This window comes from Chroicocephalus ridibundus, chromosome 6 (genome assembly GCF_963924245.1).
Source record: "Chroicocephalus ridibundus chromosome 6, bChrRid1.1, whole genome shotgun sequence".
Taxonomy (NCBI): domain Eukaryota; kingdom Metazoa; phylum Chordata; class Aves; order Charadriiformes; family Laridae; genus Chroicocephalus; species Chroicocephalus ridibundus.
The window spans coordinates 29,767,672-29,790,471 of record NC_086289.1 but is presented as its reverse complement, the minus strand read 5'-3'; the positions used below and the strand labels follow the sequence as shown (position 1 = coordinate 29,790,471).

Sequence of the window (22,800 nt, the reverse complement as noted above, 5' to 3'; positions counted from 1 at the left end):
ACTGGACCTCTCATAGCCTTATCTGCTTTTTATTTGTACAGAAAAATAGGACGCTAATATCTTATAACACTTCAAGTAATTATAATGAATTAATTATAAGATATTATTCTTTTTTCTATTTCTGTCAGAACAACAAGAATTCTACCTATTAGACCGCAAAGATGCTGCTTTTAAGGGAAACATTAAGAAAATTTCATAGTTGAATCCATGTAGACATCTCTTTAATCCAAACCTCTGATTTCTCTGTAATAATCTATTGTCTTTTACAAAAATTTTTTTAATGAACAACTCCAATACCTTCTAATATAAGAAGTCAAGTATGAACCTTCCAGAAATCATTTATCTATTTAGCTACCTATTAAAGAATTCAATTAAATATGTTTTGCTTGGTTTGCAACAAAGCTGGATCATTTTGGTAATAAAAGAGGTCTTAGGACACAATAACCTTGAGAGCTATGAATTCAACATGGCCTAGAAACTGTTTTGAGTTCAGGATTTGCTTTATTTCCTATCAGCAATAAATTTTATTTAATATATTTTTTTATTCACTATCAAAATTTTGGCCCTGAAGTAACCAGTTTATATTATGATTCCAGTGAAAAACTCTGTTGGCTGAAGAACTCTGTAATCTCGTAAAATCTCTTCAAAGACAAGAAACAATACCATCTACTCCCCCTCCAACAGGCACAAACTTCTCTTTTCATACCATAAAACTACAGATTATAGAGACATTCAGCAATGCAACCAAATGCAATCAATTTTTTCTTTGTAAACCAGCATGAAATACAAGGCTTTTTCACATTCAAAAATATTCAGATACAAAATGAGGCAAAAGCCTTTTTATGTTAATCAAATAGCCTAATGTCAGCAATAGCTCTGCTATTTAGCAGCTCGTAGAAGCTGCAATGAAGAAAGAGGAAAAAATATATCTGAATGTATCCAGTCCTAATAAATTTTACCTCCTCAGCCAAACTGTACCCCATTAAAATTTCTCTACTGAAACATTTCAAGTCTATGGGAAAATATAAATACCACCATTAAATATTTTTTTATTTTTTTTTTATATATATATATATATATATATATATATATATATATGAAAATAATGCCTAAGCATGGCTCACTGGACCACTGAATACTCTTACATGTTCCAAAAAAAATTCCTCTCCGGAGAAAAACAGAGCATTGAAAGAAACATTTCAAGATATTTATGGCCATGTGACATAAGAGATGTTATGAAGAAAATGATTTTTTAGCTTAAATTGCAGCAAATCTAATCAGGTAATAAAATATAGAGCTGTTGAAGTGAACTGCCAAGGAAAGAGAACTTTAGACAAATGCTACACTGGGGACATTAGGTTTTGTTGCTATTTCTGTGACGTTAACACATCGATTACAATTTTTTTCACTAATGAGCAGTAATTACCACTAATGAGCAAGTGAAGCTATTCAGGAGATGCAGATAATCAATTTACTTGGTTTACCATGCAATGAATGGTAAACTGCTTGGATAGCTTTTCTTTCTGTTAATTGAAAACACAATGAGCTCCCAATACCAACCTATATACTAATTGAAGAGACAGAGTAAAAATTGAATTCATGTATTTTGCTGAAAATTGTACTTTACATATATTTACAGATACTTGTTATCTCATATCCTAATTATTTTTAATTTAACAGTTATTGCACTCCATTCTGGTAAGATGTGCATCTCCTTCCTGTTTTTTTTAATGCAAATGCTCTTTCAAAATTGGATATTAATTTGTATGACCTTTTCGATATTTTTTGAAGAGCAGGATGATTAACTAAAATTGTCTCTAAATATTTTACTAAAGAAAGAAGTGAATTAGCTTCAGTTGTATTAATCCCATTTTGTTTTCTCTGTGAATATCTACTGCTTGCCTGCACAAATAATTTTCTAGAACTGAAAGCAGTTAAAGTAAATTTTAATATGCTTTGATTTAAGTTCCTATGAGACATATGTTTCATATGGTATGTGACGGAACATGGTAAACACACTGTTTCCAAAAAACAAAGCACAGAGATCCTGCAGGATCCCTTCTAGGAAGCCTAGAAGCAACAAAAAGCCATTCTTTGAAGAGGAATCCACATTCCTAGCCATAGGGGTTTGGAACACTGAAAAGGAAGCAGTGCCCACATAAACCCCAGTGGCTAACAAAGAACGGAGTTAGAAAGAATCCATCCTGCTACATACCCGCTTCTCTCCCATCTACTGTCGTCTTTGGCACAGAAGTAAAATTCAGTTGATCTCAACATCTCCTCCCGTAACAGGTTTCTGTATCTGCCAAGTGCAAGACTCACTTTAGTCCCTATGCAGGTGAATGCTTTCACGGCACGTGAGGAATTCCTCTGTACAGCATCCCAGGGATAAATAGCTCCCTTTGGCCCCAAGGCACGTGTCCTACCAGTCTCTACCTGAATACAGTTAGCAGGAACTCAGTGGGCAAGGAGAGAAATTTCAGTTCCTAATTTAGGGAGCACTGCTTTATACTGAGGATTTCAGTTGAGCAGCACTTAAGACATAGTTCAGTTAAGACATCATTCTGGCAGCGTGATCAGTGGCATCCAATCAACCCAGCTCAGATATTTTAAACACAAATCACTGAATTTTTCCTAAGAGCTAACTGTTTGTAAGAATGGTAATACAATAGAGGAAGCAAGGATTTGAGATTAAAAATTATGTTCTACAAAATGTTTGCTCGAGCATTGCTAATGTTAGGAGGAATATGGACACAGTCAGTAAAAACCGGTCACGGCCAGGGTTAACTCTTCAACTGAATGGCAGATATTAGTGCCTCTAATGTGGGTAAATGACTCAAGCTAAATAATAAGTGAAAAACATGCACCTTCTGGTTTACAGTACTTTTCAGTACTCCTGGGCTAGCGGGATCTATATTAATTCTCACAATAATGTGTTTGACAATGATCACAACAATATTTGAAGCTCTGCGGAAGGAACAGAGACAAGTGTTAAAAAGCCAGAACTAATACAAGTTCTTGTCCCAAGGTGGGACACTATTTTTTCAGTAAAAAATTGTAAAGCAAACAGCCTACCTCTCCTCCTCAGAAAATTTAAGATTTCAAACTGCAGTCAAGGCTTCAGAATTAGTACTTTCAATGAATGAGTGCTTCAGCTGCATTTTGGTTTAAATTAAGTGTCTAATTTCTGTTGTGCTGCTTTGTTAACTGCTGCTGATGGGCAGGCACAGCAGTGCGGATGCAGAAGAGCAGTAAAAGATTTTGTATGACGTGATCATTCACCAGTAAATGAGTCTGGGGACAGACAACTACTGCTTTCCACGTACAGCTGTACTAAAGTGCCTGGAACGGGCATTTTTAGTAAACACTGAGATGGTAGCTCCCAGAGTGATTATTGGTGATGAATGGCAAGATTCAGACCAAAGGAGCTCTATTCAGCAGCAGAAACTCCAAATTCTGCCAACAGGCTTTTTAAAAACTGCATATTAATTTCCCTTAAAATAATTAAATCCTCTCAGATGCTATTGGCGTTCACTTCTTCCTTCACAAAGCAAATTATTCTCCTTACTGTTTGCAAGATTAAATAAAAGTAGCCTGACTAAGTACATGTGTCAAAGCCACCGAGTATTTTCATAGACACAGGGTTTCCAGTTATGGCTCAGACTCTTCTATGCTAAATAAAAAGAATAAATTATAGGAAATAAAACATGAAAGTGAACTGCAGCTACTGTTCTCATTACTGGTTGATCGGATGAACAGATTCTTATGTAAAAGTATCAAACCTGAGGGGAAAATATTGCACCCCTGCTATTACTGCATCAGTCCCGACCTTTTATTTCAGTTTGAGGTTGAGAAAAATATACATATGATGTTTACATTGTCAAAAACACATCGTCTGAATAGCAATTTGCACAATAAACTCTTTGGGGCATTGAACACAGTTGTGCTGAGCTTAATGTCCTGGACTCTCACTCTGGCTCCTACACAATACATAAAACAAATAAACAATTATAAAGATCTAAAACATTTGAGGAAAAGTAGCAATAAATTAGTCTCTCCACCTCAAGCTCAGTGGATATTTGCTGGGATGTACTGTACACAGATAGGGCTTTGAGTTCACAGAAAGCTGACTAGAAGATAAAAGGTCCTGATAACCTTCAAAGCTCTACTCTGTCACTGAAAAATGAGTCTCCCACATGGGTCTCCAATGGATTAGCAGCTTCGTCGTGTGCAAGTCCTCCCCATGGCTTTTTGTGATATTTCATAGTCACTTAAGCCTTTTCCTAATAAAAAGACAATGCCAAGGGTGAGATTATGAAATACTCTGAAGTTAAGTTGATAACAGTTTAATTAAATGTTGCTCACTAACAACATTTTGGGCATGACTCAGACAATAAAAGGGAAAAATGAACGCTGTAATTGCTTCTTTTGCTGCCTTTTCATAATCTTCTGAGATGCTCTTCCCATGACATTGCCTTTCAGAGCGTGCTGCAGAAGATCTGGTAACATGACACAGTTGCTCAATTCAGTTTTACACTAAGCACGAAGGATTCATTTTGATGCTAGGTTTCGTATGGAGCAGGCTCTGCATGGTCAGATTTTGTCTGCTGCTTTTTAATTAAAATAAGAGGGGCAGGTCCTCAAGGGGAGTAAGTAAGCGTCGCTCTTGTTGAAGCGAGTATTGACCAAGCCTTCTCCCAATGTCAATAGCAGAATCTTCCTATTAAATTCAAGCTGCACTTTCAATGGTGATGCACATCTCTGTACAGAGAAGGTTCATGGCACTTCTTACAAGCAAAATTCATTCATTTAATAAATGCACACTTCTTTCCTGTATTTGTTTCTTGAGATGTCACTTCATTCCTTTCTGCTGCAAGTACTGCATAGTTTGTGCTCTGTGCGCCACGTAGCATGCTTTCACCCTACAACTCACCCGGGATGGATAACCCGATAAACGTTTTCCCTAGTATCACCTCTATTATACCCTCTTCTACAGTGTCATGTTTCTTATATACTATATTCTTTCTATATGTAAAACAACTCTGATCCAATGTCAGCTTGGAAATTTTACTTTGCTGAGTAGTTCAAGGTCAGTGCCTGATCATCTGCTGTTGTCAAAACAGGCAAGTTAGTGACATATTCCAAAATGTGCACAACACCAACTATTTTCTGTGGAAGATGTGGAAAGGAGTGATTAAGTTTACACTTCCCCTTAAAACGGGACTGCTTGTATGGCTTTGAATTATATAACACAATAATCTTGTATGTTAAAAACCTATATAGCCTTCTAGTAGATGTTCGGCATAATTATCCATTATTAAGGCCCAATAAATAACAATGATACACTTAGATTGTGTTAAAACTGTAGTACAAGAGGGTATAGAAGAGTTTTACCTGGGCAAACTAGAAATCTAAATAAAAGAATGTATAATTTCAGGAAATTAAATAAGAAAAGAACAGGAGTTCATTTTCAATAACAGAAATGCCTGTAAAAATATGCACAAGTAAGAAACACTATCACATGAAAAGCAAAATTAATTAAATCCCTCTAAGAAACTTGGTGATAGTACATTTACTAAGTAGCATACAAAGCCAAAGCCATGGACCGCTCTGAACCAGACACTCCTACCTCACCTACAGAACAGCCAGGAATAAAACATTCCTCATGTTTGCAAAAGCAGAAACTTGCAGTGGCTCAATGTAGGATAGGCCACCATCCACGCTAGAACAGCCTTCATTTATCTCCTGATCATTCATGTAAAGGTGCATTTAATTGATGGTTTTCCCCAGATCAACACTGATTTTCTGAATCAGAAGCAGACTGGCTGCAACGCTTCCTGAATTTTTTCTTCAGCAGAACTCCTGGCTTCACTTTCGCCACGAGAGTCTTCATTCCCAGACTTTGCTTTAAGGGTACCAACAGGAAACAAACCCTTTTCCTCTACAACAACAGAATCACAATGTTTCACAGGATCACTGCTGCCTTTTCCAGCCAAGCACTCTGCTGTCTCCTAAACAACACTGAAGTGGTTTCTCCATGTTTTCTTGAAGAGGCGCTGGACTTTCCCCTCTGTTTTTAACTTTACCTTTCCTGCCTTCATCAGCTTCTGTCTTAATCGATTTGGCGTACAAACATGGGTCAACAGGAGGGATTGCAGCGTTTTATGACCCCGACACATCATGCTCCATGCTGAGCAAACAACCCCGAGAAGTAATCCAGCAGACGAGGGCGTTTTTCAGACACTTGTCTCCTCCCTAAAAAGCAGCAATTTAGCAGTAGGTGCAGGAAGGCACAGCAGCAAAGAGAAGGGCACCAGACATATCATACACTGTATGGCAGTGGAAGTATCTGACCTTCTCTAGTAATAGACTATGTATGATTCGTTCATCTTGTCTTTTAATTCAACAGCGTTAAAATAATGAACTGCATAACCTCTTACCTGCGTGGTACTTTAGATATTTAGAGCAATAACAAACTTACTAACAAATAACAATTAAATTTAGAATTATGAGTAAGAAACCATTTTTCTTTGTAATATTTCCTAGTAGTAGAAGACCTGAAATAGTTTCTTTCTGCTTTCTGTTCAGAGAACAAAAACAAGAAGCAGAGCATCCACAACGCGATGGTCCACATTAATAGTATTCTTAAGGGACAGAAAATGTACTTTCATAAATTGCTATAATTGTGCTTAGACAAAATGGGGTATGTCATTAGATGACGCACAATTAGGTCAGTAGGTTAGATTAGAATGACAGTATAGGGATTTTTCTGTGTGTTTATGTATAACACAAATGAAATAAATGTGACTCTAAATTAAATGTGTGTGTAGATGCTTTAGCAAAAATAGAAGCTAGAATAGGAAAAAAAAATTAGAAAGGATTCCAGAAAATAGAAGAGGAATCTGTACATGATAGCTGGTTTAGGTATTTCCGCAGACAAAAAAGATTCCTAAGTTCAGTAATTTACCATTAACAACTTCATTTCATTTTACTTGAATAGTGTTTTAGCTCATGAAACTTTTGATTTTAGAACTGATTCCTCTGGGATTTTTTCATCAGGAATTAAGCTTTGTTTCATCTAATATAGTAATGCATTTATACATCTAGCCACTTAACAAATTTTCATAAGATATATGTGCACTTGCAGGTTATATCTTTCAATCTCCCATCAGTGTAAAAGGAAGCTCTCAACACATGCAATGATAAAATATGTGAATGTCAGGTTACATAAACAAACCACTATTAGATTACATGCTGGAAATTATTCTTATTACAAGTGTAAGCTATAGCCTGTTGTGGTACAAAAGTATGGTTTTGATTATTTTAAAATCACTTCTATTCATTTCAGAGACAATTCAGTCACTTGTAAATCAGAGCACATGTTATCTGAAATGACTTCTGTTCACTAACTATACAAACAGTTTCAAATCAGTTTGTAGCCAGGCATTTTATCATACTGCTCAAGAGAAATCTCACATTTATACCCAGGAACACAGCAGAACCAAATTCTTCAAAAAGAGGTTGATCTCTTCCTGGTTAAGAAAATAAAACTGTTGTCAAAATTCTTTATCTGTTTCTTGCCACCACTCTTTCAGTGAATTCATACCCGCCTGCAAGTCTGTTCCTGTTCTCGTCTGTGCTACCGAACCAGCTCACCTTTCCATTAAACCTCCGGGAAACACTGGCTGCTAGCGGGCAGCCCTCCGCTGGGCAGAGAATTATTCTGGCCTTTGACATATGGCTCTGTGCTATTCCCACCTAAATGGGACAGGTCAGATATGACTGAAGATGGCAGAGTTTTTTACCATCAAATATCCTTAATGAACTGCAGGACAAACTTTAAAAAAAAAACCAAAACAACAAACAAACAGAAACAAACCTAACGTATAATTACAGTCATCAAAAGCATAAAAGGTTACCTTTGGTTTCCAAAATGGAAAGATCTTTTATGATTCATTTTTTTGGGTGGCTAACTAAAAAAGCTCACACAGTTGCGTTCAGAGTACTTAGTGAATAAAAGATCTTAATGCGTGATCACTTGCTGAAGAAAATGAAAAATAACGTTAAGGAAAACGACTATATCCTTTTACACTCAAGTTAAATGATAGGAAAAAAATCAACGTATATTACATAGAAAGGGACAAAAAAGAGGAAAAAACATATTATTTTCTGCCTTTTAACTGCCTATCATGATGAAGGGGGAAAATAATTTTTTTTTAAACTATCAAAATAACTTCCTAGCTTTTCAGTTATGATCATCTAACCTAAAACAATTGCCTTCAGCTCCTTAATTTTAGAACGTGCTTTTCATAAAGCTGATAAAATACTGTGGGGGTCTGGAAAATTACAAAGCCGCAGAGGGAGCTTTACTTTAGGATTATATCACATACTTTTTCTGCTAGTAAAATGGCAGAATGAAATGAGGACTAGCATAGTTTTGACAGAGCAAGAAAAGAAGGACTATCAAAAGTAAGACTAAATACGTATTTACTTCATTCAAATTAAGCAGAGAATTAAATATCAATAAGCAGTTATTTGTCTGAAATATAAAGCATCAAGCAGTAGAAAATACATAATTCTAGACTATTTCTACACAAGTAATAAATGAAAATGAGACATTTTATCTATATACAGGGAAAACCTTTTACCATTAGGACAGTCAAGCACTGTCCTGTCTCGGAAGCGGTTGCCTAGAGAAGTTGTGCAGTCTTGCACATACTGGTTTGTAACGAATAAGCTGGGTAATGCCCAGAGCAGCCTGGTGGCACCTGAGTTGACCCTGCTTTGAGCATCAGATTGGACTAGAGACCTTCAAGTCTTCAGGTTCCATCCTGAATTATTAAGTGGTTCTGGGACTTCCATTCTACAAACGCTTTTTAAGTAAACAGGAAAACTCAGAGGCACACCGACTAATGCTCTAGAGGACAGACTTTTGAGACAAGTGGGGAACAGAAATAAAAAGTGCATGAGGGAGCAAAACAGGCAGCATAAAGCAAAAGAAAACATTTTTTTTTCCCAATTACCACATCTTCAAAGCTAAAAAGACAGTAAGTATCAAGTAATATTCAGAGATAAGAATTAGAGAAAAAAGATTCGTATGCTAGTAAACAACATATAATAGCTAGTAAACAATACATTATAGATCAGGAACCACTTCAAACATATCGCACAGAGACGTTAGTGGATAAAAACAGAGACAGCAAAGAGGGAAGGGATACTCTAAATTATTTTAACAAGTACGTAGTTCCTTGCACTGCAGTGCTCCTCGCAAATAACTAAAAGACAGTTGGGACCTTGGAGATTGCACGAGGTTGGCAAAAGAACTCTGAAAAAACTGAAGGCTAGCATTTATTATTGAACTACAAAAGAGGTTTTAAACTCTAGCAAAAAAAAGAAATAAAATAAGGAGTTCTGAATAATAGATGCAGGTGTTCATACATGGACTTATGAATAATTCAGAAAATTTAATATTACAGACCTTTGGTAAGAAAAAAAAAACAAAAAAACATCAACAGCAGAAGTAATAGTGATACCAAAATAACCAGGAAATAAGAGATGGCTGCAAATAGCTGTGCCAAACAATAAAAATAAGAGGAGAAACACCTAAAGGAAGTAAATAGCTAAAAAGCTATTCTCTCAAGAACAGTGACACAAGAGTTATGACAGAGAGAGGGACACACTCCTTTGAACAGCAGAAGACCTTGCAAGCAGGTCTATTGCCACAGCTGTGCTATCAACACAAGCATCAATATTTTTTAGAAAACCAAGAGCAAAAGAATGAAGGATAAGATGAAGATCTCAAAGAGATTGAGCAAGCAATAAAGATGACAAAAGGATAAATGAAATGATTGATGGTACAAACCTTGATACCATAAAGAGTGGAGAATGGGCGAAAAGAGTAATGTTACATCATGGAATGTATCTATGAGAAGATAATTCCAAGACAAGTGAATCATATACTGGTATTTTCATTAATTTTTATCAACGTACTTTATTGAGAGAAGAAACTCTACAAATTTAAATTGAAACTTTAAATTTATAAAACAATTAGGGAAACTGAACATGTTTGGGGGACAGCGGGGGCAGGGAATGGGCTTCTTAAAACGTGAACTCTTTCTCCACCACATTCTTCACAGTACCGAAAAAGCGAACAGACTGTGCCCCCATTTTTGCTGCACGGGTGAGATGGTAAACCAGCACCACCAGAATCCAGGAACACAGGGTAGACATGCAGCAAGGTATTTGGAGCACATTTCAATCCTAAATTCACAAGGCAGTTTGTCACAGTAAAAGTTACAGCTGCAAACTTAAAGGTGATTCTGAATTTTCTTTGCACAAGGACTATTAGATCCTCACTGCACGCGAATGAGCAGACTGAATGGGATGATTACTGAACTGATTCATGGACTACAGATGCTAAATCCAATCCATAAAGGTATCGAGGCAAAGAAACGATAAAAATAGCTGATATATGAATACTACCAAATCCTAAAAGATACAGAAAAAATTACAAATCACTTGAGAAAGCAAGCCAACGGCATTACATTACTCACCCCTTGAGCAGAACAACACCTGCCATAAAAGTTGAATAAAGCAGCATCAATGACAAGGCATGCATTTTAATTGTCCTTCAGATGTCCTCTATCCACACCAGTTGCATCCCAGTCAATGAAGAAACTCTGACCCAATACTGAGAAGTCAGCTATTGCCCTTCCAGCATAGCTCTTGCAAATCACTAGTCATGTTTGGCAAACCAGTCATAAGTAACAGAAGTACCATATTTCTGTTGAGGTTTTCACGAGATAATCTAGTTGTATTGGAGCAAAATCTTGCATAGAACATGTAGCCTAAAATAAGTCAACTTGGGAAAAACACGAGTAGCTATTTAACTTCAAAGAAACAGCTTGACTTAAGACAAGTACATCCATCTTTTCTCTCCAGTTCAACCTTAAGTCACTTCTTGGAATAAATTAAAATGGCTTGATTTGTTTCTATAGGATTTTTATAGGATTCACTCACCTCTTCCCACTAACGGTCAGACATATTATTTCAAAACAAGATTCACTACTAATTCAAAGAATGAGATACTCTGGTACTCCCTTACCTTGTAAAGAGACTCTCCATCAGGCACGAGAAACTTTAAAAGCACATTAGAGAGATTTACAAGAAAAAAATGACTGAAATAAAACGTTTACTTGTTTTGGTGATTTTCTCTTCATTACTCATTAAATGAACAGTTAACTGAGAACACTTTCTTGGTTTTGTCTTAAGCAGATTGCCCAAAGTACAGAAGCATAAAGAAACTTCATGCAGCAAAATTAGCAGGAGACACAGTGCTATTCTCACCGAGGCAGGTTATTTATTTGAGTTTAATAAAGACTTACTTTTTTTTTTATGGTACACGTTCTAACAATGCACTACATGCAACTATTTCTAGCTCTACAATTTTAAAGGCCTACCCTGTAAATTCACTGTAATCTATAAAATTTCCAGCACAGCTGGCTTTATATTCAGTACAGAGACTCTACCTTACAGACCCAAAGAAAAACGTAGCACAAAAGATATCTAAACTTTTCTCATCAGAAGCAAATTGTCCTTATCCTGAAAACAAATTTTAATTACTTGAATGAGATTAACGAGCACAGTGTAGAATAAATACAGAAAATGAAGTAGCTGGTATTTTTTCATTAATATCCCATGCAAGTGTATATTATAGTGATAAATACATATTTTTGTTTTTCTAAAGCTGATTAACTGTACTAACTCTGCCGTATTCATTTTCTGAGCATTCATATTTTATGAGCTGGGCAAGTTAGTGTACACTGCGACTCCCATTTTTCAAATGCTGTATCACTTCTGGATACAGGAGGGGACATTACAATTATAAACGAGTAAAACTTCAGTGTTTGCATGTCATACTCTCCATTAAAGCTAAACAGAGCAGCTGTGATACAACTGATTTGTAGTTACTCCTGTAAACAGCAACACACATGTAAATAAAGTTACATTGATCAGTAAGTTTATGAAACTGTAGGGGTATAGAAAAAAGGAAAGAACGAGGTGGGTACAAAAGAAAGAAGAAGGGAGAAGAAGAATGAAAGTTCAAGAGAAGAAAGGAAGATACTCCTAGCTTTGCACAATTACACAAAATTACTTATACATGCTATATTTTGTAACTACTGGTGAGGGATTTTTCTATTTTTCAGTTTTAGGTGATTTGGAGCCAATCAGGAAAAGGACAAATTCACTTCACGTGTGAATCCAGTCACATCATCTTGACTTCAAGTTTTGTAGGTCATATTAGAAATAATAGAAATTTGATTGAAATATCCATGGGTTTTAGTCAGAAATCATGAGGAAGACAACAGTAAATCTTAAGTTCAACACTGCAATTCTCAAAATTTCCAGCCAAGTAATACTCTGAAAACACCCGAAGTTTTTGTAGGCATCAATTTTAAATATTCTTGGCTTGCACAGAGATACTTATGTCTTTCCAGCACTGAAGAACTTGGTACTTTTCCCATGCCATGGCAGACTGGCAAGAAGGCTGCAAGCGCAGCTGGCCGCCGCGCAGGAGGGAGGTAAGGCGCAGGCAGGGCAGCCTTCCGCACTGCAGTATGGAAGTTGCGCAGCCGATTTAACTCCACGTTCCTTTCATGACTTGAAAACCTCTACTTTTGGGGACTTGAGGTCACTATTGCAATGACAGAAGGAAACAACTTACAGTCCTAGCCATTAACAGCGATGTTCGGGAAACTGCTAATAGAAGTACTAATGCTCTTAATGGCAAATAAACTTCTTTTCTCTCACTTCCATCTCCTCCTCAAACTGCTTGGTCTAATTTATTTTATCTAGCTCTTCTCTATCTGTTATTTTGAGTGGATTTTATTTTTTGTATTTCACTGTCAAGTAGTGAATAATGTAAATTGTTTCAGTTAATTCTGCTGAGAACTTCAATACTGTCACATTTTATGCTCCTCCATCACCAGGTTATTATTTTATATTTCCATTTTGATTTTCCTTTCTATTTGAACATGAAATGCAAAATTACCAAGAGACCTGAAAGAATAACCATAGAGAAATACTATATTACAACAGAATTTACATGCTAATGTAGGCATGGAGTAGTACATAATTAACTTATCACAAAAATAAAAAAGGATCGTATTAATTCATATGAGAATTACTGGATACCCGATACAATAAATATAACCACAGTGACTAAACTACATGGACATGATCCAAATGGTGTTTGAAAATTCTGAAGCCATACTAAATGAAATACCTCACGGCAATTAATTTTACCAAAGATGAAAAGTCAGCACTGTTAAACAAAAAAAGCTCGTCTGTCATCTGCTAGAAACAGTTTGCAATTCTGTGATTATTTAAACTGTTGTTAAGAATTGAGGATACAAGAACAATACATACACACTGATATACACTATTTGTTTTTTCCCCCTCCTTTTCTGCAGCTCAGGCTTGTTTCCCAGATAACTGTTGGGCTGTCTAGTCAGAAACACATACTGATAGATACCCCAGGTAACCGGACAAACAGTGATTTTCAGCACAGAAAGATTAGTTTTGAAACAGGGGATAAACTGATGCTGATGGGGACAGGAAATGGGATCATGAGGCAGTTTTCAATTATCATTAAAATAACTTTATTAAGAACAATCAGCCAGAGTAGGAATAATATCTCTGCACTTCTCCACGTGCCAATATCCTACAGCTCCTGCAAAAGAAAAGAAAAGGAAGTATATGAAAAAATAATTTAGTCTCTACATAGCGCATTGGCAATTTTTCCACACTGCTTACCCTTCTCCTCTGCTTCCAGCAATTACTGGCAGGACAGTGTCTCTACTCATTCTAGGCATAGAGGACACAGAAAGATTTAGTTCACTGTCAGAAACATCAATTCTTCTATACAAGCGTAACATACATTACAAGAGCACCACTGTCATGGAACATTTATTGTGATACTTACCTTCTGCTTTCCGAATCCTTGCATCATTTACTGGGTGAGACTTGACATCTACATAACACCTCCAAGTAGGAAAAGGACAAAGTAACACTGATTCACCGTGGCTGCGTAAACAGGGCACAGCTCTGGCATTTGGAGCCTCTTCTCCTGTAGCAAGATAACTTCGGTACACAGTAAACAGCCTTCTGCTAATAAAAAAACCCCATCCTAGTAGCCTAACAATGGATTCCAAGTTCTCGGGCATGTCCGGATTGTACTTACTCCTTTGAAGCCTCCTCCTAGGTCCTCTCTCGAATGGAAATATAAAGTGTCACTGGCAAGTCTTCTGGCAGCTGTCTCTACCGTCACCTTTGACATGCAGATCTCGTCCTTGTTCTGCTAGGCTTGTTTCAGCAGTGTACAATATATACAAGTCACTGCCTATGTATTTTTGCATCTGGTTAAACTGCAACTGAGCCCAAACAAGGCCAAGAGTAAAATCTCAATTGCAAGTCATCTAATTGCATTATCATACCCTTGTGGTGTCAGTTTTAACAATCCCTCAAGCGCAGCGAAGCATTTACCTAAATACCACAATCAAAATGCAGGTTAGGAGACTGACTGGGTATAAGGTCACATTTAAATACACAGCTGTCTGCTCAGTGTTGGTGCAATCCAATTACCCATACGTCATGATAAAACGTGTTTACCTCTGAGATACACCAGCCGTGCAGGAACCTAGGGCACGTGCCTAATCCCAAACCAGAATGTACACAGAATTTGCATACATAAAGACATAATACAGCAAAGCCCCTCTGTATGCAGATGAGATGCTGTGTCCTGGGTTGAAATCCAGCCTCGAAGCACATGTCCTTTCTCCCCAAGGTGACAGCACAGCACGATTGTTCTTGAAACCAGCACCCTGCAGAAGTTTGTACCTGGCACTAGGAGTTACGTAGAAACTTACCTGAAGGCTCATACACAATATTAAGGCTTCACAAATTCTCTTTTCTAAAGCACAGACAACACTTTGACTGTACTAGTACTCCCAGTCAGCACGTTGTGATACACATTACACATTCACATGGGAGGTGACAGGCTAACGGTTATACACAGCATTACTGCTGACATTACCCACTTTCACAGATCGATACCGTGCTTAATGCAACTAGTGCCTCCTCCCAAACCCAGCCCCCAGCAAAACAGACAAACCCGGGCCAATTCTGGCTTTCTAAACTTGTCAACATACTGTGTTATCAACTTTTTTTTAGTTTCCGTAAGTTTCATCACAAATTATTAGTAGCTTCAGTTAGAGAAAGCAGAAGAAACCAAACACAGAGGAAGGTCACCAGAGTATGTTACAGATATTAACGTTATTTTATCCATTTTATACACACAGTTCACAGCATTACTATTTTGATAAATCACTACAGCACACGTAAGTTAACCACATGGTGAATCTTAGTTTTGCCGTTTAAAAATAATGCAAGTTAATCCAACCCAGTTCATTGCCAATGCAGATAAATTGGAAAAATGACATACTGAGAAAATGCAGATGGTAGCGCTGGACCAAGATGGTAACTAGGTTACAAAACATCTAGGAATAAATCTCTCCCTCCCACTAAACCAAAACCAAACCATATTCCCCCAAACTGAGCCAAGATGTTGGAAGGCAGCTTGAAACATGTTCACCAGATGCATGTTGACTTTCATTTAAGAGGTACATTTTCCTAAACAGGTACAACCACCGGCAGAGCTTCCTCCAGCCCCTGAGGAATCTCTGCTTCATCCATTACTCTCACAGCACACAGATATCAGATGTTTCTATAAAATTCTGTCTTCTGGTGCTCATGTCTCTTTTCTCTAGAGGTGATAAATGACTCTTCTTCCCAGCTAAAAGAATCCCGTGGAAAGTGCTGAAGATCTAAAGCCACTTCATGCCTCAGGACACTATTGTTATTTTGCAGCATACTTAAAAAGGACAGGTATTTCACAAAGCAAACAGAAAGACAAGATCCCAAGAGCAAAGCTAAAACTAAACTTAAGAAGGTAAAATCAGAAGAAGGTAATGAAAAGTTGGGGCAGGATGAAGAACAAAGGGATTCAAGGAGCGATGACAACAACAGTAGTAAACATTATTAAGTATCAATGCCTATCAGGATAGTCTCTCTCAGCTGTTCAGGAATTTGCTAAAGGAGTACAGATGAAATATTTTAAATGCTTTTGATTAATGGCAATATAATTAGTAGACAGGTATGCTTTGATAGTACTGGGGGACAACTGTGATCAGAATCTCTAAGAACAGATTTTGTGTGAACGGGAGCATAAAAGAGTCAGTGTTCCATATTACCAGAAAAGGATCTACCTGCTTTACACTTTAAAAAAGGAATACAGGGAAAACTGAACTTTATTTTTCAAACATGCTTCTTTAGAACACATACATTCTTTGCTCATGTAATTGAACATTCATCCTCTCTTCCAGTGAGGACAGGAGTGTTACAGGGTTTTATAACACATGAGAGCCGCTAAATGGTAACTGAGGCCAGGACCATCCATGCAAACACTGGTTATTTATTTTCATTGTCTGCTTGCTGCTACAAGACACTGAGTTCCAGAGGGCAGCTCACCAGCGGCACATTTTGTGAGCTGTGCAGGAGCTAAGGAACTTTGTCTTTTCATTTCTTTGCAAAGAGGAAAAATACTAAATTGTTGCAGTCGTGCTTATACTGCCCATCAGCAGAACCAACTTTTGCCGTTTGGAAAAGTCAAAATGCATCTGTCGCAGTGCATGACCCAAGGTGACAGAGTCAATTTAGTTAACTGGGTCATGTGTTCCTGGAGTCTTATGCATACAGCGTCTTACCGCAATGAGGGGGCAGTGAGAATCAGCACAGTGAAAATAAAGCATGCACCATCTTCTCCAATATTAACTACTGCTCGGAGTACAGAAAACTGAATACGTTTCACGTTGTAATTGTTGCAAAAAGATATATAAATTTTCATAGGCTCCCGTCCTTTGGTTACTTTATTGCTTTGCTCAATTAAATGTTATTTAATGATTCATCACTTACAAAGGTATTCTATATCATTCTTACTCCATTGACTTCAGTGCATCTTCTGATTTTTCCAGAAAAAAATTTCCAGAAAGTGTTCTAAGGAAAAATATTTATTTCCTGTGTAAGGCCTAAGTATCAGCACGTTAAAAATAGCCACTAAATATAGCAACTGCTATATTATTTTTATAATTCACGCATGGGGAGATTCAGGTTATGACATCATTATTGTTTACAACATTTATATTGGTTTAACTGCTAGGCACCCTAAGGATGAGGATAATTTAATATAATGACTGTATTTCCACCAAAACTGTAGCAACCGGTGTGTTTTATTTTCAACTGTATCCATTCTACATTACTTTTACAGAACAAAAGCTGAAGATTCTGCATCATCAGATTAGGTGGTGCGGGTGAATTGCTGAAATAGTCATGTTTGTTCTTGTATTGTAGCAGGTCATTCCAATACCCACTCACCTTCACATTTCATCCCTTAACACAACTTAACTCTACTCATTCTCAGCGTAAGAAATAACTAAAACTGATGATTCCTTGTCTTGGGCACTGACTCTTTGCCCAGAACACTTATTTCCAAAGATCACTCCCAGGCTTTTGCATCTCCTTTTATCTGGCAGTTAAAGCAATGATTTCACTTTGCAGCTGGGACCACATGCATGAGGTCGGTCTCCACAACTCAGTTCTCAGCTGCCACCTGTTGCACCAAAGTAACCTGATCAGCCATGTTGGCTACCAGAGATGGCTTCACCACCAAATTTTCCAGCAGACAAATATAAACAATTCAGCCCTGAAGCACGGTTAACCACTTGGGTCAAAAAGTGGTAATAAACTGTAGATACACATATCCCCATGCTATCTAATGCTAACAATACATTACTTTGTTTTCTCGTTAAATAATGAGAATCTTTCAAACTCCTTTTTTCACAAACTCACTGCCTCACATGAGCATTACCAACAGCTAGCCTGCTTTCAGTAGACATGAATCTTAACACAATGTGTAGATTTCCAGCTTATAGGAACACTGTGATAACATTTACTTACCTTTGTGTTGGAAATTTAAATAAAATTGCCTGCATCGTGATTGGTGAGACCCTGTGGGCACCGTGCAGACAGGAGCACCAGCCCAGACCGCGTGCACTGCGCTCCCGCACGAGCTGTGCCCTGGTCTCCCATTACAAGGAACCAGGGAGAACAGGCAGGGAGGCGGCAAAGTCCGCACCCTCTTGCAAGGAGGAAATAGTTCCTGTGTTACACACTACTGAAAGAGACTCCCCAGAGAGCTGAGGAATCTAAATGCAGAAAGCCTGACAAAAATTACCGTAACTGAGAATCTAAGGCACAGAGAGATTAAAATTCCTTGCCCAAAGCCTTTCCGAAGATTGCATCAGAGATGGAAATTGGATGTTGCTCTCACAATTGAGCCTCCAACACAAGTCTCATTTCTTTTTTCCTTTGAGGTAGTAGAAAGCGTAACACATTTCCTTATCATCAGGAATGTCATAAAGCCTGGCCATTCTGATCATAACACTTAAATGCACATTTTTAAGGACATCGTGTCCCTTGAACACATACCTGTCTTCCATTTAATTCAAGAGAAGCTGCACGTGCATACATCAGAACTGGATGTTAACTGCTATGTTTGCAACATTTAAAAACAGATATGCCACATTAATATGCCTGCATTTATCTCTGCTATCCATACAAAGAAACAGACACTGCAAACCAAAGCCAGCAACAATATTAAAGTATCAGGTATTCATGTTTGGGAATGCACAATATTGAATATTGTATGGAACATGAACCTGACAATACCCAAAAGGGGAAGTGGGGTGTGAGAATACGAGAGAGGTTAACACAAAGGCCAGTGTGGTAGACAAACTGAATGCATAACTCTTGTTCAACAAGTCCTGCACGTGAGAGCTAAGGATCTGATTTCAACAGGTAATGGAAAAGCAACGTACACAGCCTCGAACTACTGAGCTCGAGAACTGGCTGCCACAGGAGCTTGTGAGGGAAGACAGTATCAACTGGTTCACAACAGGCAGTAAAAGGACTGGCTAGGTATATACACTCCAAGTCTTGAGAGTCTAGCCAAAAGAAAAAAGATTACACTCATCTACTTTTCTTGGTGAATGTACACTAAGCTAGATGTGTAGCTAGTCTACATTTCATCTGTCCCCTGGTGCACCTCTATAAACAGATGTTCCTATCTACACGAGATTTTATCTTTACCTTCTGTGGAAAGAGTTCAATCTTTCCTTGAAATACAGGCTTACATGGTTTTCAAGCAAAATTTCTGTAAGATGATGATGGAAATGGAATTCCTAAGGCAATGGAGCCCACAAATGCAATGAAAACATCAGAAAGAGTGTTCCCTGGATCACATACAACAAGGCAAAGCTCTGCAGCACCTATATATTGCTGTTCTAAATAATTGGATAATACACTTCCTACTAATTGCAATTATTTTCTACGGTACAGAAGTAAACTCATGGGAGAGACTTTGCATAAGTGGCCCTAATTGATGTATATATTGTCACCTGGTCTCTGTATACAGGGTGGGGATTTGTACTTCACCATGTGCACAGTAATAATTCCATATGTGCCTACACTTCCTAAGTAATTCTTCAAAAGGATTGGAAGAGGGTTGAAGAAGCACAAGCATTTCACTTCTGTGTATGATTCTGGAACTTGATTTTTTCTAGCCCACAGAAAACCACCTCAAGCCTCATTTTAGACTGCTGTCATATTTTCAGGCTTGAGACACAAGATTTCATTAATTTCTATACCATCAAGATCTCTTCCAGTATTAAATAAGACAATCAGAAAGATACTCATATGAGAAGCCTACTTTCTGCCAAGACTTCAGGGGTTGGCTTTATTTCAAGCCTTAAAGAGATGTCTTAAAAAAAAAAAAAAAAGAGGAAACTAAAATGCTCAAAATAAAGTTTAAATAATTCAGCTTTGCCTCCTGGGTAACACTTTCCTCCTTCCTATGGAAAGGCTCACTCGAAGAATCCTATATATATTCCTTATCCTGTTTCTTTTATGTATATGCTTGTCCTTCCATTCGTATGCCTCAAGACTGCTGCCTACAACTTGAGTTAAGCAGTAAAACTGGGATATATGCAAAGCCTTTAAAGTAACCATTTCCCAATTGTGCTTGTCCACTGCGTCTGTGAAAATACTTGCATCAATTGCACCAGTACTTCTGAAGTGTCATATAAAGTGAAGTGAAACACTAAGCTTCTGGGGATCACAGAATAGTCCTCTAGAGAGAACTCTTCTCTAGAGACAAGACAGACCGTTCTCTAGGTATGCCACGCAAGTCCAAAAGCAGTAGGAAAAGATCCCTCAACCTGCTGGTTATCCTCTTGCTAACGCAGTCTGCCACGCCGTTAATACTCATCACCGTACTGGCTTCATGACAACTTACACTTGTCAACAAAATCCCCGTACACCACTTACAATCACTAGGCTAGCATATTTTTATTTTTAAAATTTAAAAAAATTAAGTAAAACTCAACATAGGGAAAGGACACATTAAAATTAAGTTTTTATGACTTTGATATGAATTTGCAAACTTTTTATTACAGTGGTTTTGGTCATATTTAATAGTTTATACAAGCTGTTTTTGCAAGCAGATGATGCACCAGTCCACTAACTCCGCTAAGGACAAACCTTGGCTTCCTCGAGGGAATTACCTCTGCTCTCTGCGGAGCACCAACTGGGAGGAGAAGCGATGACCTGCTAACCCGTCAGGCTATGAATACATTATGGGACAGCAATTGAGTCAATAGAACATAATCTTTTTCTTTCCAAAATTATAAGAAGCAATTATTCACTCCTGGCTTTACCTTTCACCTAACCTGAAGTTATTTCACAGAATCACAGATATTTGTCCCTTTTCTTAAAGGTATTTCTCTGACTTGTCTGTTAAAAGCTAATTAAATGGTTCTTATTCAACCTACTTACATTTAACATTGTAATCAACACCAAATTCTGAAAAAAAAATTAATTCTAATTTATAATTTATTTTCCTTTACGTGAAGATAGGCATTAACTATTTCCTAAAATCTCATATAAAACATTATTCCTCAAACATCATGATATGGCCATATAATCCTTATATTATGCTTCATTAAACACCAATAAAATACCAAAACATCATTATGCATTTTTTAAGCTCCCTAGCAGTGGACAAGAGAAAAATTAAATCTTCATATAATTTCAAATGTAATCAGTAAACGCAATAGGAGCCCAATCCAAAATCCACTGATGGAGGTCATGGGAATCCTCCCATTAATTTCCACGTGCTTTGGGATAAGGCACCAAGATAAATATTAGCAAGTGAAAGGAAGAGAAATGAACACTTACCCATGAATTCAATTCCTAAATGGTCTGCTATACCCAAGAAAGCATGTAAAAGAAAGAAAGAAAAAAGAGATGGAAATGTTAGAAATAGACTAAAATGAAAACATCGCCTTTATCATCCCTGGTAGCAGCCAGTATTTACATGGCAGAGCCGCAGAACGCAATGCGGGGTCGGGGCCCCAGTGTGTGTGTACTGGTAAAAAGAAAAGCAGAACCCTGCCCCTCAAAGGGCAATCCTAAACCGGGAATTTAGGGCTCTGAGCTGTCACAGAAGGGAATTGTATTTGGGGACGAACACAAACGCCTTTACTCATTGTATTTATATTCGACTGAAGTGTCTCAAGCCAGCTACCTACAGGAATTTCATTTTCTCTTCCATCTGAAACTCCTCTCTCAACATGCTAACGACTATCATTAGTTAGACAAGGTTCTTGCTTTCATTTTCTCTGGCAGAGATCAAAACCTGAAGAGATGAATGAAAGGCTTTTACTGAGTTTTGCAGCTCTCATTACAGTACAGCGGCCACACTTGCCCCCAACGTGACTGCATCACTTCTATCTGTGGGGTAACAGAAAATCTGACCGCAGGAAACAGCAGCCATGTTCCCTGCTGAGCCGTCTGCCTGATATCATGCAACAATTTCAAGACATTTAGAACCAAAGCAAAAATTTTAACTTTTTAGAATATCGACTGAATTTACCACACTGAGTTCAAAATATTTCAGAACCCTTTTTTCCACATGACAAATTAGGATATGATATGTCTCTAACAGACAGATGTTTTAATGCAAAAGATATTTAAGTTTATATAAAACACATAATTTTAAGTCGACAGGAAGTATGTTTAAGTTGATACGCAATTAAGAATAACAAATTGTCCATCCTGCAGAAAGGCTGCAGAATGCAATTCTCTTCTATCCTAGACTTGAAATATTCTGCTTTTCCATGGGAGGTAATAATCTGCATTATAAAGAACAAAGAAGGATTTGTTTTTCTGAGGAAAATGCAGTATTTACCTTTAAAATATAATAAAAGCAAAATATTTTAATTGCGTTTGTCTTCCTTGCAATTTATAGTCACATTTCCTTAATACACAACAGATTAATACATGATTTTGCCAAAGTTTCCAAGCGTGTGTGGAGAGAAAGGCAGTAGGGAAAGAGCAGGAGGGTTACAAGAAAGACGGAGCTGGTGCTTGGAGCTGGGAGGCACTACAGGGAGCTGCGTGAAACACTTGGTCCCATTAACTAACCTACTGCAACTTTCAAAGTCCACTTCAGAACTATACAGCAAAGTTAAAATAAGATTTTCTAACATAAGTCAATAGTAATTTTAAGCACTATTGTATAAATTATCAGCTCCAATACCTGTGACAAGAATGTGAAATATTTCGGTT

At 37.4% G+C, this 22,800-nt stretch overlaps 1 protein-coding gene across 2 annotated transcripts in view; it reads right to left on the bottom strand.

The window, feature by feature from the left end:
- Nucleotides 1–22,800, bottom strand: part of NRG3 (neuregulin 3) — a 414,656-nt gene that overhangs the window by 48,154 nt on the left and 343,702 nt on the right. Inside the window, exon 4 of one of the 2 annotated variants that reach the window (XM_063337738.1) lies at nt 21,409–21,435. In XM_063337738.1, coding sequence (XP_063193808.1) covers nt 21,409–21,435 — 27 coding nt within the window. The remainder of the gene's footprint in view (nt 1–21,408; nt 21,436–22,800) is intronic. The other variant, XM_063337739.1, reaches the window with a different exon arrangement.